Source organism: Suricata suricatta, chromosome 11 (genome assembly GCF_006229205.1).
Source record: "Suricata suricatta isolate VVHF042 chromosome 11, meerkat_22Aug2017_6uvM2_HiC, whole genome shotgun sequence".
Classification (NCBI taxonomy): Eukaryota; Metazoa; Chordata; class Mammalia; order Carnivora; family Herpestidae; genus Suricata; species Suricata suricatta.
The window spans coordinates 101,434,982-101,452,750 of NC_043710.1; the positions used below are offsets into that span (position 1 = coordinate 101,434,982).

Consider the following 17,769-nt stretch of genomic DNA (forward strand, 5'->3'; position numbering starts at 1 on the left):
AATCTTTCGGAAACATTTAGTATTTGCAGGTAGTGTTTCATCAATAAATTCTCTTGGGGAACTACCACCTGCTGTCTACACCGCTGCGAACGGTAGGCAAAGAAAAACCAAAGTATGGCAGGCGATGAGACACCAATCCATTCAGCTATCAAAGATAACTAATTAAAGCAAGGATCAAATATCCAATAATGTAAGCAAACTGGGATTTTAAAAACATTAACCACCAGCTGCATACTATACGATTAGATATTCTAAACCTTTTCATGAATCACAGCAGTCTTCTACACAATTATTCAAGACTGTCCACACTGCCCTACCTTCATTTTGACCACTGCCAACGATCTGTTTGATGGCAGAATTATGGCTGTCGGCATGGCAAGATACATTAAGGGCACGCCGGGGAAAGCTGAGTGAGCAGAGTGTGGAAACACACACAGGTGAGCTACGGGAGGGGTCAAAGGAAAACAGAGTGCTCTACCCAAACACCCACTTAGTCACCATCATCCTTTGAAATGTACAAAGTGCTTAAATCACACATACACATTTGCCAGACATGATAATTAGTGTTAATCTTCAACAGAAAAAAAAAAAATGGGAAACTGAAAATGTGAAAAGGGGTGATGGAAAACTGTCCTCCCTTCCCTGGCCCAAAAGGAAAAGGAAATTAAGCATGACAGCACACTGCCTCGACGCGGACGGTTCCCTCAAGCATGTCTTTTAGCCACCACAGTCAACTGGTGTAAGTGCTTTGGCAAGGGGGGGCGCATTCCAGCACATCTCAAAGGCCTGCTTTTCTCTGTTGGTGGTTCAGCTTATGAAGAACATGTATGCAAAATAACAGCTCTCACATTGCTTCAAACTCATCGATGCGCTGCTTCGTGTTGCCCTGCCGGATCTGCCGCAGGGTCTTGTACTTGTCGCGGCCCGCTTTAACGTTCTCAGCGTGAAGCACATCGTTTTGTGTCTTCTTGGTTTCGTCTCTGGCCTGGGCTAATTCCGAACTTAGCGCCTATGTTCAAAAGATAAAAACAAGGACTGTTATTTTTTCTTAGAGTTTAAATTGCATGTGAAAGAGGTTTAAAGACCAAAATACACATATACAAAAAAGTCAGATGTGTCATATTAAAATTTACATTGTCACATTTCTTTAAAATGTGTAAATTTAAAAAATATGAAGTGTGTAAATATGTTCTGTTTGGGTAACAGCAGAGCCACGTGGTGGTCAGGGAGGAATACCTATGGCCTTTCACTTCTACACTCATCACTGTGATGATTTTGTATATTATTCTAAATTTCTTTAACTTTCTCTATATAATACTTGAAATGACTTACAAAAGGTTCAATATAGACAATACAGGATGTTGTTTTAAGATCTAAAACCTAGGCCATGAGAGAAGCCTTCTCCAAGGCCTTGATGTATTTATTGCAATTGTCACTTCAGTTTCTTTATTAATATTTAAAGATTTCATCAATTAAAAAATTAGAGAACGTATCTAGAAAAAAGGTCAAATAAAATTTATAATTTCCGACTTTGATCTAATTATGTGCTTTTAATAAGCCTACCTTTTGGCATTATGAAACCTGAACAAATAGTTCAGAGTATGCAGTGTGATATAGGTAGTCTATTAAATTATATTGCTTTTGAATGTATACTTTACTGGTTAAAAACTGAATTCATCTGTCTTTTAAAGATAGCACCAAAATACTTTCTACCTTTTAACACCGAGTCAAGCTGTAATTAAAGAATCACTTACCACCTAAGGCCTAATTACCCAAGCTACAATAGAAGAAATCAAACAGTGTGACTCAGGCCAAGCAATCAGAAACCAATCACAAGGCCGGCTAGGGGTAAAGGCTTTAAAAAAAAAAGCGGAAATGTTCCTTCTAATAAGTTTGCCTTTTATGAAGTGGGGAAAGCACTCACTGCACTATAAAGGCACACACAACTGTAAATCTGAAATACCTGGAGTTGCTTTTTAACACGCTCGTTTTTCTGTGTCTCCGTGACGCGCTCCTCTTCGCTCCTGTGGTTCAGCACGCCGTCATTCGATAACTCCGCGCTGGCCTCTGCGCTGTTCTCATCATGCTCGTCGTGCTCGTTTTCTGTTGGAGGAACGACTGGCGGTGGCGGAGGTGGAGGGGGCGCAGACATCACAGTTTTTAACTCTTCTTTGGTCTTTTCCAAGTCTTCCTGGGCGGCGAAAGCCTGAACATTAAAAATAAGTTTATCAGCAACTTCTTTCGAAAACTGGTAATGAAGAACATCAAGTTATCTTTCCTTCCTAATAGAAACTATACTTCAGGGTAACAAAAACAAGCCCTACCGATGAAAGCTGTTTTTATAGAGGAATGCCAGGGCGCAAGAGTGCCAGAATGAAAACATATCACTTCGCAAAACCTAGTAAAATTGTTAACTCTGGCAAAAATGATCAAATGTTGCTAAACTTGTTATGCAAATAGTTGATGAGAAATGGTATCAGCCTAATGCCAAATGTCACACCTAAGAGATCACATTTTAGCCACAAGAGGGAGCACATAACAGTCAAAGGAGGAACCAGACTGGCCTCCCTCTAATCTAGTGACCAGTTAAAATCACTTATGGTAGGTTAACAAGATAGTAAGTGTTTTGGGAGAGGATACAACAAGAGGTGTCCAACCTCAGCGACTGTTTTGGTGACATGCTGTGAGCTGGGCCTGGGAACGGCCTGGGAAAACCATACTGCTGTCCTGGAGTAATTAGTAGTAACTATCTTTCACTCTAAAAAATGTTCTAATTTGGGTGATAAATTATATGGAAGTCTCACCTATGAGACATTGTAGCCAAAAACTTTTTAACTTGAATCCTTCAAGATTTTACTTCTATCTTCCAGTTTACAGGAAATCTTGATCATAAAAGGACAAGTGAATGACACCATGAGGAAGCAACGAGACAAAGAAAGAAGAGACAATCTGCAGGTCCTTCCAATAATTCAATATCATAAAAGGAATGTCCTACTTACAGCAAAACTGAGAGCAAACCTATGCAATGCAAGGTCCTAATTTGGACACTGCCCTGGCAAATTAGCTATAAAAGATGTTGGGTCAATTCTGAATATACTCTGCCCAGAAATAAACCCACACAAATATGATCAATTAATTTACAACAAAGCAGCCAAGAACACACAATGGGGAAAGGACAGTCCCTTCAATAACTGCTGGGAAAACTGGAGAGATACACGCAAAAGAATGAAACTAGGCCACTAACTCATAGCACAAATAGCATCCACTCAAAATGACTACAGACTTGAAATAAGACCTAAAACCATTAAACTCCTAGAAGAAAACATAGGGAGCAAGCTCCTTGACACTGGTCTTGGCAATGATTGTTTGGATTTGACACTAAAAGCAAAAAATAAACAAATGGGACTACATCAAATTAAAAAGCTCTGATACAGCAAAGGAAATCATAAAAAAAAAAAAGACAACTTACTGAATGGGGAAAAATATTTACACATCATATATGCAAAATATGTAAATAATTCATACAACATGACAGTTATAGAACAATCTGATTAAAAAATGGGCAGAGAGTCCGAATAGACATTTTACATAGAAGACATCCAGATGGCCAGCAAGGCACATGAAAAGGTGCTCAACGTCACTAATTACGAAAACGCACATCAAAACTACAATGAGATATCACCTCACACCACTCAAAATGGCTATTATCAAAAACAGCACGTGTTGTCAAGGCTGTGGAGAAAAGGGTACAGTGTGCACTACTAGTGACCCTGGAAACTGCTGCAGCTATTACGGGAAACACTACAGAAGCATCAAGAAGTTCTTCCTCAAAAAATTAAAAACAGAACTACCATATGATCCAGCAATTCCACTTCTAGGTATTTATCCCCCAGAAACAAAAACACCAACTCAAAAAGATAAATATATATCATCATGTTCAATGAGGCATTTCCAACAGCAGGATACGAAGCAAGCTAAGCACCCATCGATGGATGATGAATGGGTAAAGACAGTGCTGTGTGCACGCACGCACACACACACACACACACACACACACACACACACACACTATTCAGTCACAAAAAAGAAGAAAATCTTGCTGTCTATATCAACATGAAAGTTGAGGGCACTATGCTAAGGGAAATAAGTCCATCAGAGAAAGACAAATACCGTATGATCTCATTTATATGTGGAACCTAAAAAAGAAAAAAATTTAACAAAAAACTGAGGACAAATTCCTGGTTACCGAGAGTGGGGGGTGGCGGGAAGGGTGGGGAGTGAGCAAACCGGGGAAGAGGATGAAAAAGTACAACCCCCAGCTGTAAGATAAGAAGCCAGGGGGATGTGATGTACAAACAGCATGGACATTACAGTCACTACTACTGTATTGTACATCTGAAAGTTGCTAAGTGTAAACCTTAAAAGTTTCCAGGACAAGAAAAAAATTATAACTATGTATAGTGATGCGTGTTAGCTCATTTCACGACACACACAGTGTCAAATAATGAAGGTGTACACCTGAAACTACTATGTCCACTATATATGAATTTAAAAATTTTTTATGAATATAGTCATATAGATAAGATGAAAAGTGACTAAAACGAAGAGTGTGCGTGGTATGACCTTGCTCTGAACACATAAGTGTGTATGTACACACACACACACACACACACACACACACACAGGAAAAGATCGTGGAAGGATCTGCACTAAAGTGTTAAGATAGTGATCCTGGTTTGTGGGAATATAATTTTTCTTTTGTGTCATTTCCTCATTTCTATAGTTCACAGGATTTACCTCCGTGGTGTTACTTTCATTTATTGATGTTTTTATTTATTTTTATTTATTCACTTTTAAAGCTTACTTATTTAGAGAGAAATGGAGTGTGAGTTGGCAAGGAGTAGGCAGAGGAGAGGGAGAATCCCAAGGAGGCTCTGAGCTGCCAGCACAGAGGTCGATCTGGGGCTCAAACCCACGAAACTGAGTTCATGACCCGAGCCGAAGTCAGATGCTCAAACAACTGAGCCACCCAGGCGCCCCTTTACTTATTTTAAACGTTTGTTTTTGAGAGAGAGAGTGCACGCACAAGCGAGGGAGGGGCAGAGAGCGAGTGGGACAGGGGATCTGAAGTGAGCTCCACACGGACAGCAGACAGCCCAATGCGGAGCTCGAGCTCACAAACTGTGAGCTGGAGTGAGACGTTTAACTGACCGAGCGCCGTCCAGGTACCTCTTTTTCTGTTGTTGTTTCTGTTTTTCTTTTTTAAAGAAGTTTATGTGTCTCTGTAAAATTCTAGTAAAATAGTGTCATAGGTTAACAAAGTCCTATCATTTTTGAGTTACATACACACATACAATTTTCAATATATCAAAATTTCTCTCTGAAATCGAAACTGCTATAAAGAAAACTCAAGAGTGAAAGGAAACCGTATTCACACATATGACTGTAGAAGAGCCACAGGACTATACACCTGTGGGCAAAAAAGCTATTCTGGCTGGATTTAAGAGTTAACCTTTAGTTCAAGTTGGGATGAAGCTCTGCTTTTTCACTTGTGCACTATTTCAATAACAGGGGCTGCATCTACGTAGGAGCTCACACTGGGGATCGTAGTATGTGTATCATCGTCACTGCATCCTTCGCATTCGACTTATATCCTTCACTTGGTTGCCAGGCCCTTCTGAGTCTCTCAGCAATCCCTGCTCCTCTTTATTCTCAGGTGATCCTACCTCTCGGACTAAGCCATCTTCCACATCCATTGCTACGTTATTTTTATAAAACCACACCTGATGTTATAATCCTGTTTTGAGATCTTCAAAGTCAAATGTCTACAGATACTCCCTACCATCTTGCCACCGACTTAAAATAAAAGCCCTTCATAACTTAATCCCTCTGGCGCCCCAAGTACATGTCTCACGACTTCTGAACCAATACTCTAAAGCCCTGCTTGCTTCCTGGTGGCTTCTGCTCTTCGAAGCCACCGTGTACTCACAAGCTTCCTGTACTCATTCAGTACATTCTGTCTGCAGTCTCTAACCACTCCCAGAATTGAGTTTATTTTCAAGATCCAGCTTGAACTTCTAAGGGTTTTCTCCAAACCTGCCTCATTCCCACAGAAAGTAATCACCTCTTCCGTACTCCCCAACACTGAGCTTGCATCGACAGATTAGTAATTACTACAATACAAGCATTCATACAATGTGTAAGAGAGGTATCTTTCTCCCTCTAAATTGTGACAGTGTCTTATATTCATCTCTATACACTAGCATACTGCTGGGTACAAAATAGATATTCAATAAATGATACTGAGTGAAGAAACAAACGATCACCTTGTGTTGCCACTCAGTAGCTTCCTCTTCCTTTTTCTTCTTGGCTTCTTCTAGAAGTGCAATCTTGGCAGTGAATTCAGCAAGTTCTGCTGCCTAAAATAAATATAATTAACAATACTAAAAATATGTGTTTTCAAAACTTTCTATTATGTCAACAAAGATTTAATGTACATGCTTGGGCTATTCTACATGTTTCTCTTCGATAGTCTTTAATTTTAAAAAAGGTAATATTTAAGATCATAAATATTTTATTTATACTATAATGAACTAGTAAAGAGAAAAAGTAAAAATGATTTTATTACAGGCAAGTAGGTATTCCTGCTTCAGTAGCAGCAGGAACTTAGAATCTGCAACTTTGGAGCTATTTTAAAACTTTGATCAATAGAGTATTTGTGAATGCCTACAAATAAAAAAATTAAATAACGCTTTAGAGTTTAAAGAGCATGTTGTCGAATACTCTCATCAGATTCCCCAACAATCCTATCTGGTGACGTTACTCCTGTGTTCGAAAGGCAGGATCTGAGGCTCACAAAGACCCAAGGACACATAGCACGTGAATGTCTGAACCCGTATTTAATTCTAGGGTCTTTTAAATGTCATGCCCACTTGCCTACTCAGTATGTGCAAGTCCACTGAACGAACACAAAGACTCTGATGGAGTAGGGCCCACAGTGATAAGAAGTAATTAGAACACATGGTCGATTCATCGCAAGTAAAACCCAACAGCGGTTTAGGCAAAGTTTCAGTCAGTCAGAAATCTTTTGTTAGCAACAGGCACCATTTATCTTTTATGGTCTTCTTTTTAGGTTTTTTTTTTTTTAATAAAGGCAGAAATAAAATGTTTAAATTTTGCGAAACAAGACTGCACATTTGCCAAGCTTTGCTATTATATAAGATTTATATCTTTGGTGCGCTTTGCAGAAGATCCAATATACTTAGTTTCACTTGCTCCATGCTTTTGTCTGAACTGCCTCTCGTCTCTGAGAAAGAGCTAATAAGGTTCCTGACCAGCTGCTCCTGGTTCTTCATCTGGTCAGCAGCTTGCTTCGCTATCGCGGACTTGGCCTCTTCAGCAGCTCGGCGCTCCTTCTCAAGCCTTTCTGCTTCTTCCTTTGCTCGTTTTCGTTCCTGGTCCAGTTCTAGAGCTTTTCGAGTCTGTTCTTCTAGTTCTGTCAAATGTATGTACACCCCCCAACAAACAGTGGTTAATTCCAATCATTCACATTATCAAAAGAAGCTGCAATGATAGCAAAGAAGCTAATCTGTACAGTTTCTGAAAATCAGCACATCTGGAAATGAACATACATACTGATTTTAATTTGGCAACAGCCCAATAATTTTTAAGTACTGCACAATTTAAAAGCTTAATTTTTTAAATTAAGAAGAAGAAATGAAAGAAATGAAATTTTTTTTGTAATTCAATTTATATCATGAAGCTAGAACATCTTTATTTTCAAAAAATGAGAGTCTCCAAAGTTTTGACCTCAATACTTTGCCATATGTTTCAAAACTCTATAAAATAATACACTTTCAAACTTAACATAACTTTCTGCTAAGCTAAACCAAGTGTAAGTGAACCCAAGACCTTAAGACTGAAAACATTAATTCCTGATTCAAATTAGGAATGTTGATGTGAATTATATCAATTACTAAACATTTTGAGTAATTGGTGCATATCCATTTTTGGGGCATGAAGACAAAATAATATTTGAAGATAAATGACATAAATTTTAATCTTTAATTCTTTTATGTGATGTACTGTATGAGAAAGAAAAATACTACAAGCACAAATCCAAAAATGTTTTAATAAGTTTAAAAGTACTAATTCCAAATATTATTCTGATAACTCCTGTTTAATAACAAGGACATTCTGTGACAGAAGACAACAGAATGCCACCTAGTAAGAGAGCACAATGTCCTACCAAGAATGAGTCTCCCTTTCTGTATATTCTAGAAAGGAAGAAAAACTAGAAATCTAGGTCATAAGTTTGAAAGCTAACTGTTATGTACACACTTCTTACCACTGTTAACTTTTTTGGTCTTGGTTAGAATTAATTTAGGTAAATGCAGTTAAGACTTGGGAAGTTTTGAGAGAGTTAAGAAGAAAAACAACTCTGGTCAAAGTTTAAATTCTCAACAAAATAATGTAAACATTATATGCAGCTATTATAAAGATAAAATGTGTACAACACTGGGTGTCACCACAACTAAATTCTAGGATTATTTGTTTTAGAATCTGCCTTTTAAAACCAGGACATCAAACTAATCTATCTCAAACTTTTCTTAAGATCATTCTTTCCATCTAGTTGACTTGATATATAAAATAAAGCCCACAAAACTCATAGCTTTTTCATCTAAACAAGCAAACAAATAACTAAAGAAAAATTCCTTCTGTACTATGAAAGAAGAAAGAAAATTAAGATTGGATCATAAAAGAGAGAGACAGTGTGAGCAGGGGAGGGTCGGAGAGAGAGGGAGACACAGAATGTGAAGCAGGCTCCAGGCTCTGAGCTAGCTGTCAGCACAGAGCCCGATGTGGGGCTCGAACCCATGAACCGTGAGATCATGACCCGAGCCGAAGCCGGACGCTCAACCGACTGAGCCACCCAGGTGCCCCTAAAAAAGTTAAATTTTAAAATAAATATTCCCCAATATTCATTATTTTCTATCAGTTTTTTGCAATAAACATTTTGAAGAATGGTAGACAAGGCCATGGTTGTTTTGTGATCTATTAAGAATTATACAAAAGTATGTATTATTTTAAATGTTAAAAATAAGGAGAAAGCCTCAAATATAGTTTCTTCTAGAAAAGAAGGGGTCTCTTAAAATTAATTAATTAATTTTTTAATTTTAGAAAGGATGAGAGCAGGAACAGGGAAGAAGGCAGGGGGCAGAGGGGAGAGAAAATCTAAAGCAGGTTTGATGATCATCTCGGAGCCCAATGAGAGGCTCTCTATCCCATGACTCCGGGATCGTGACCTGAGCCGAAATCAAGAGTCAGATACTTAACTGACTGAGCCACCCAGGCACCCCTAGAAAGGAAGGTTTTGAAATGCCTTCTTCCCCTGCAGTTAAATGAAGAGACTGGAAAACTATGCCCCACTAACCCAATTTCTAATTTTTATAAATAAAGTTTTACTGGAACCTGTACCAGAAAGGCTCTACAACACCCACACATGTTTACATACAGTATGTGACCGCTTTCATTCTGCAACAGCAGGGCTGATGGTTGCAAAAGAGACTGTGTGACCTGCAAAGCCTGAAGTAGTACTATCCGGCCCTTTGCAGCAAAGTTTCCAAACCCACAAATTAGAATATTTCTATTTCTATGAAACAGATGTGCCTCCTAAACAGTGGATCCCATTAGTGTATCTGTAGAGAAGGATTAGCTCAGAAAGGTGATAAACAGGATCAATATTTTGCCTCTCTGGTTCATAAAAATCTAAAACCTACAATTTTTGAGGTCTGGCATGTGGGAAGAGGGTATCAAGGAATACGGCTTCTTTCAGAAGATCAGGGGCGACTGGGGGGCTCAGTTGGTTAAATGTCCGACTCTCAGTTTCGGCTCAGGTCATACATAATCTCAGTTTCATGAGTTTAAACCCTGCATCAGGCTCTGTGCCAGAGCACAGGCATGGAGCCTGCTTGGGATATTCTCTTTCCCTCTCTCTCTCTCTGCCCCTTCCCTACTTACATGGTCTCTGTCTCTCTCAAAAATAAAAAATTAATGAATTAATTTAAAAAATAAGCCTTTTCAGGATTAAAGGCTACAAGAATATGCTGCTGCTCTCATCAAAAGTACTGTATTCGTGTTGACGGGTATGGTGTTTGGGAGTGGATAAAGGGAGTTAAGTTCAAATTAATAAAATTTGCAAAAGCCTCTTTCTCAGTCAGGCCTGAATACCTGATCCTGACAGGTCTAAGATTTTGCAAGCCAAATGATCTCTTATGCTACCCTGAGGGTAAAGTATGGAAACTACATAACAGAACGAATTAGTAAAAAATATATGAATATCCCCAAAGGATTATATTTTTCTTTTTTCCAGTCTAAAGGAATAGTTTCTTAAGCATCACATTTTTCCCCTAGTAAAAGAACACTGTTGTTAAAAAACAACAATAACAACAACAACAAAAAGTAGTCATTAATTCTTAGAAATCATAGAATTAAGAATGAGGTTACAAATTATTCACTAAAACAGCAACTTTAAAACGTGTACTTCATCTAATCAATGGCTTATTACACCACCATTTAAAAAAATCTCTTTGCATACAAATAACATTTAAGAGTATATTAACTGAGGGGCACCTGGGTGGCTCAATGGGTTAAGTGTCTGACTTTGGCTCAGGTCATGATCTCATGACTCATGAGTTCGAGACCCACGTCAGGATCTGTGCTAACAGCTCAGAGCGTGGAGCCTGCTTGGGATTCTGTGTCTCCCTCTCTCTCTGCCCCTCCCCTACTCACACTCTGTCTCTCTCAAAATAAATACTCAAAAAGTTTTAAAAAGCTGTATTAATTGAAAACAGAAAGTTACACGAAGATATGTGCAGTATACTACATTTTATGTAAGAAAGAAAAGGAAACAAGAATATAGTTTTGAGTGTTTATTTGCTTATTTTATATTTTTAAAAAAGGCATTTAATCGTCATAGAGTGGAACAAAGGTGGAGCAGAATGCAGCAGCCTGCGGCCCGCAGTCCTGCAGCAGGCTCAGAGGACACAGACTGAGACTTTGGGGCCACCAAGATATCTAAGGCTTGAGAAGCCAAGAGTCTGAATAGAAGAGTGAGCTCTAAAATCTGCATGCCGCGGGGGCGCCCGAATGGCTCAGCTGGTTAAGTGTCTTGCTCTTGACTTCAGCTCAGGTCAGGATCTCACAGTTTGCAGGTTCAAGCCCCACGTCTGACTCTGTGCTGGCAGTGGGTGTCCTGCTTGGGCTCTCTGCATCACCTCTCTTTACCCCTCCCCCACCTGCACACTCTGTCTCTCAAAAATAAGTAAATAAACTTAAAAAAAATCATGTTATCTCCCTCTCAAGATGTTTGCCAACTCCTAAAAAGGTACACATACATACGGGGTAAAAAAAAAAATAAGGAAAAGAAGCAAAAAAGAGCTATAATAGCCTAAAGATTAGAGCAAAAAAATCGATACTCTCCTACAGCCAGGAATCAAAGGCTGGCGGTCAGGGCCCTCTAAGATAGAAGAGCCCTAGAAAATAAGCAGTCTTTCAGAAAATACCCCCAAAGGGCTACAAACTAGCGGTGAGGTCAAAACGGCCTTAACAGGGCCTGAAATCCAGTTCCAGGCCACCAAGGTGACCTCACATGCTACGCCTGTCAAAAGAAAATCAAATCCTCTCTAAAGGAAAATAACATCATCCAAAGCCTTCCTAACGTTTCTTACTCAAGGCTGGGCATTCCACCGAAATTACTAAGCACATGAAGAAGCTGGGACCAAAGGACCCCCTCCAACACCTCTACCCGTCCCCCCCCCCCAAACAGATACTGTATAGGCCCAAAGATTCTCCAGACCCTGGAGTCTGCGAACAAAGATGCTGACCGCTTCCTGGCGGGGGCGGGAGGGGGCTGAAGCAGCTGCAAGGCATGCCGGAGGCGCGCTGGCAACGCCACAGAGGCAGGGCGTCGGGGACCTTCTTGGTCCTCCGCAGAGACCCAAGGCCCAAGGCCAGGGCCCTTCTAGAATGAGGCAAGCTTGTTATCAATCTTCTTTATGATTATGACCATATTATCCTTTGCTATCTTCTAGAAGCTTCATTCTGCCTTCAACATTTAGGCCCACAATCCATAGGCCCTCACAGAGACGCAGATACACTAATTTTACTTCAGCAAAACCAGAATCACACACTCGGTGCCATCCCCTCAAGATAAAATACTTGTTACTGCTGAAGCACCAGCTACAGAGGAGCATGTGAAGCCCCCTCTGGGGCTGAGAGTAATGATTAAGGAAAGAAAATCTGAAAAGCCTAGGCTTGCAGGCGTCGGGGTCCCAACAGAACAGCTAGAAATAGATGCCAACTTGGAAGAGAAATCAGAGTCAGGGAGCCACTGTTAATCACACCCCCAACCCACATAGTCTGCAGCAAAGACTTCCCAATAGCTCATCGTCTTTCTCCCTTGGACACTGCATTTCCAGAACTTCCCTTCCAGAAGCTCTCTATGCAAAAGAGGGTTATGAATACCTAGAAGAGGAAGCTATAGAAAATGGGAGAAAAGGAAAAGCGGAGGCGGAGCCTCCCCCCCCCCCCACCACAGGAGAAAAGGCCTGCACTGCCGACTCACACGGAGCCGTCCAGTCCTGGCAGAGAACAGACGGCTGGATCTGGAGTTTGTCCTCTTATAAACTAAATGGTTCCCTATGGTAACCTGTTTCCAAATAACTATTTTCCTTTCCTCAACTTCAGGATGATATATGAAAGTATGCAATGTATAACAATTAATGTCATCAACAACGAACATTAACAATGTCATAAAAGATCAGGTAAAATCTAAGTAATCTGGAAGCCCAAGAGCTGCCCTTGTCTTTGAAACGTGCTTCCTACTGTACTGGGGCACGTACTTGGTTATACACCTATTACTTATTTCTGAAACATGTCAGTTTTCAAGTTTTTCTAGATATAAATGGTAACTGAACACTGTGGCATTGGCAATAGAGAAATAGGTAAGTGGAACAGAACGATCCAGAAGCAGACCCAAACACATAACAGTCTTCTGGATTTGTGCCAAAGGGGACAGCTGGAGTTCAACAGGGAAAGGACGGTCTTTGTAACAAATGGGTCTGGGTCAAGTGGAAATACTTTTAGGGAAAAATAAACCTCGACTCCTACAAAAACTGGTTACATATGTATGGACTGTGAACCTAAATGTGAAAGGTTAAAGCAGTATCTGGAAGGCAGTAAAAAATAATACATTCACAACTATGAGGAAAAGAGTAATAAATGGAACTTAAAATGAAGACCCTCTCTTCAATAAAAGACAGTATTAAGAGAGAAAAAATGGTTAACCATGGAGAGATTTTTCTTTAAAAATATATAAAGAGAACTATAGATCAGTAAGAAACAATTTAAATAGGCAAAAGGCACGAAAAACACTTTATAAATAGCTATAAACATCTGCAAAAATGCTCAAAATCAAATGATCAGTCATCAGGAAAACACTTCGTACTCACTGTGCTCACCATCATGACTAAACAAAGAACACAAAAAGAAACACTGATAACAACAAGTCACTGAAGTAATGAAGATACAGAGCAAACGAACTTCCACTCACTGCTGGTAGGAATGAACACTGCACAATCACTGTGGGAAATGGCGGCAGGACCGATGATAAACTGGGGCGTGATCAGGCGTCTATACCTCCCTCACATTAATACGGAAGTGCCATGTGTAAGAATGTTCGTAGCAGCCTTATTTCATAACAGCCTCAAACTGGAAAAGTCTCAAATGTCCCTTACCTCCGGTAGAATGGATAAACTGTGTCATATACATGCATAGAATGTGACACAGCCATGTAAAAGAATAAACTACATCTATAAGCATAAGATTTGACCAAAAAGAGGCCAACCACATGAATTTATATGTAGTTCAAAAATAGGCAAGACTATTCTTAGGCATAACACCAAAAGCACAAGCAAAAAAGGAAAAGTAAATAAGCTGTACTCCATCCAAATTTAAAATCACTAGGCTTCAAAGAACACCATCATCAAAGTGAAGATAACCCACAGAACAGGAGAAAAAAATTGCAAACCCTGTATCTGGTAGGTCGTAAGATATCTGTACTGAGATACACAAAAAACACCTCAACAACAAAAAGACAATGCCATTGAAAAATGGGAAAGATGCTCAACATCATTAGCCATTTGGAAAATGCCAAAACCCACAGGAACACTTCACACGCACGAGGATGACCAGACTCCAAAAGACTGAGATCAGCAGATGCTGGCGAGAATGGGGGTCATACGAATCACACGCCGCGAGTGGGGGTGCAACAGGTACAGGCGTTTTAGACACCAGTTCGGCAGTTCACCAAAAAGTTCAAAGTGAACTGAAATATGACCCATTAATCTACTCCCAGGTTTACAGTCAAAAGAAATGAAAACAACGCAAATACACTATAACCAGCAAAGAGATGTTCAAAGCAACATACTCACAACAGCCAAATAGTGGAAACAACCCAAATGTTCACTAATAAGTAAAATGTAGGCTATGCACAGAATGATTATTATTCAGCTGTAAAAAAGAATGAGTGCCTGATACAAGCTACAACATGACGAACCTCAAAAACACGATGCTCCATGAAAGACAGCTACCAAAGACCACACTCCGCACTCTTCCATCCATACGAAATGACCAGAACACGCAAGTCTACGGAGCCAGAGAGGAGATCAGGAGCTGCCTAGTCCTGGGGGAGGGAGGGCTGGGGAAGGAAATCTGACGAGCTGCTAATGGGCATGAGGTTTCTTTTTGGGGTGATATAACTGTTTTGGAATTGTCAGGTCAGCTGCACAGCTCTAAATACACTAAAAACCACTCAACTATAAACTGTAAATCATTTATTTTGTGGTATTGTACATCATATCTCAACAAAGCTGTTGAAAATGTCAAAGACTAGGGGTGCCTGAGTGGCTCAGTTGGTCAAGAGTCCAACTCCTCATTTCGGCTCAGGTCACCATCTCACAGTCGTGAGATTGAGCCTGCATCGGGCGCCATGCTGGGCCTGGGACCTACTTAAGATTCTCCCTCTCCCTTTGCCCCTCCCTCTCCTGTTGGGCTGCATACCCACGAGTGAGCTCTCTCTCAAAATAGTAAGACTAAACTCTTATGAAGATATACATCAGTTACATTTGGGGTTAAAAAATGGGAAGGGACAGAAAGGAGGTTCCCTGAGTGGAGGTAATGTTGTATAGCTTGTTCTGGGTAGCCACAGGAATAAATTCACTTAGTAAAAATTCATTAAGACTTGTATCTAAGAGACAAGCACATTACTACTATGTGCATGCTACAATTAAAATTAAAAAATATCTTCCAAAACAGTCTCATAAACTAAATTAGGTGTTATTTACTTCCATTCTAGGAATTAAAAACCTAAGGAAAATCAGAGGTTAAAATGATTTTCTAAAGGTCATATTCTAAGTTAATGACAGAATTAAAGCTTGACTCCTGTTTGTAAGCAACATATACGTAAGACGGTCCACCCCCCAACTCCCAACAACTACTTTTATCGCACTATCATGTTTACTTCCTCTCGAACATTAAAAGCTTAAAATGATCTTCATTATCTGTTAATTTTATTACTGTCTTTCCTCAATAAAATAAAAGCTCCAAGAGAGCGGGGATCGTCTCTGTTCAGTACTCTATCCCCAATACCTCTAACAGGGCCTAGTGCACACTAAGTGCTTACTACGTATTCAGAATGAATGAAACCACTCTACTTTTTTCTTGCGGTTTGTCTTTTCAAAGTGGGATTTCACTTTGATATTTGCTGGAACAGTAACTAAATGCAAATCTGGCTCTAGTATATCTCAAATATAGTCACCAATATATCTTCAGAGATGGTTTAAAAAGTGATATAGAGGGGTGCCAGGGTGGCTTAGTTAAGCATCTCCCTCTTGGTTTCAGCTCAGGTCATGATCTCATGGTTTTAGGAGTTCAAGCCCCATGTCGGACTCTGTGCTAACAGCACGGAGCCTGCTTGGGAGTCTCTCTCTGCCCCTCCCCCACTCACACTGTCTCTGTCTCTCTCAAAAAAAATGAACTTAAAAAAAAAGATACATAATTTAACAGTGATGAATTTGCAGACATGGTAGAATGGTTCTGTACAATGATTTATGACTCATTTCAAATAATGACTAATACAAATTTTTAAATAAAAAATTTTTAAATGACAATGAAATATAGAAAAAGTTTCTTCTCAAACAAAAAAGTTTACGTTTATCTACTAAATACTATTACTTAGGTAAGGCCAGAGTTACTGCATTTAAGTAAGAGTTTAGCATAAATTACAAGACAATCATGAAGATTTTAGGGCAGCCTGGGAAAGCTTTATTATTAGGAAAAAAACAAAACGAAGAAACAATTAGCTGTCCTTTGCCGTAAGATGACTGATCAGACACTGTTGACAAGGATACTCTACTTCCTTTCTTAGGTTCTATCTTCCTTAGATTCTTTAGTGCTTCTTGACTTGAGTACTTTTCTGTGTGTAAATCATTAATATTTTATTATACATCCTAAATAAATGAAATTGAAAGATTTAATTGCTATTCTCTCAGAAAAAGATATATGTAAATTAAAAACTGCTATCATTCAATCTTTTTTAAAAAATCACACCAGTACCATAAATTTCTTTCAACTGTTTTTTGAAAAGCACACATTCCATTTGACAGCGTTCTTCCGCTACAAGCAGCGCTTCTGTCTGGTCTTCCACGGCACCAGCACACAGGGCCTCACTTGACTTGTATTATTTAAGAGTGCATCTTATTTCTGCCAACCACACACACACGGCCCCATGCACGCAAGCTCTCTGTATTCCTAGAAGGCAGCACAAAGTAGGCACTTCATAACTGTCCACCTAATCAACAAGAAAGGGATCTGGGGATCTGGAGTGGTATAAACAATGGTATAGACAGTTGGAATTGAGAACACAGGTTCCACCCTTGCATTGTGGCCTGCAAACAAGTGTATTTAATACCTCTGATCTTTGCACTAAGGGGTTTTCTAGTGCTTAGAAGTGAGGTTTCTAATGAGTCAGGGTTTTTGGAATTAGAATGATCAGTTTGTGGGTTTACAGCAGTCTCTGGGACTTCATCCTGCAGTTCCCCATTTGCAAATTCTTCTCCAGAGCTTCGCTCCACCACGGGAGCCGGTTGTAAGGAATGAGAGTAACCTTCAATAAGATTATTATTCTGTTTAGAAAAATAGAACTAAAAGCTCATTCTACCGGTTATCAGAAAACCAAATATTAATTCCAGTTAATAGTATATATTTCATGTTTATAACCCTCACCAAATCCTACTGCTTATGAAGAAAAACATCTTATTTTGCTCCATACCATTCTTATTCTGTTCTTCCTACTATTTGTTTGAAAGTAGCCTATCCTAGAGTTTTGTAATTTAAACCACTCTCTAAATTCAATTTTCCTTCAAAGTAAGGAATTCTTCCCAATGTGTTACCAAAAACAAACACTTTTGTAATTTAAACCACTCTCTAAATTCAATTTTCCTGCAAAGAAAGGAATTCTTCCCAATGTGTTACCAAAAAAACACTTCTATGTGTTGTATATTCAATATACTAAAATGAAATTTAGAGATGGATTTCCAAAGGAGTTTATTATAGTCAGAATAGCTTAAAACGCCATAAGTTACTTAGCTGCCTTAAAATGCTGAAATATCCACAAAGCAGCAAATAAAATGGCTTCAGTTTAAATGCTAG

The 17,769-nt window shown here is 39.3% G+C and overlaps 1 protein-coding gene across 1 annotated transcript in view; it reads right to left on the minus strand.

Moving 5' to 3' along the window:
• The window catches only part of RDX (radixin), a 75,151-nt gene that overhangs the window by 29,480 nt on the left and 27,902 nt on the right, over positions 1-17,769 (minus strand). The window contains exons 10-13 of the mRNA XM_029915302.1: positions 7,335-7,495; positions 6,327-6,419; positions 1,964-2,206; positions 849-1,009 (exon numbers count right to left, since the gene is read on the minus strand). Coding sequence (XP_029771162.1) covers positions 849-1,009; positions 1,964-2,206; positions 6,327-6,419; positions 7,335-7,495 — 658 coding nt within the window. The remainder of the gene's footprint in view (positions 1-848; positions 1,010-1,963; positions 2,207-6,326; positions 6,420-7,334; positions 7,496-17,769) is intronic.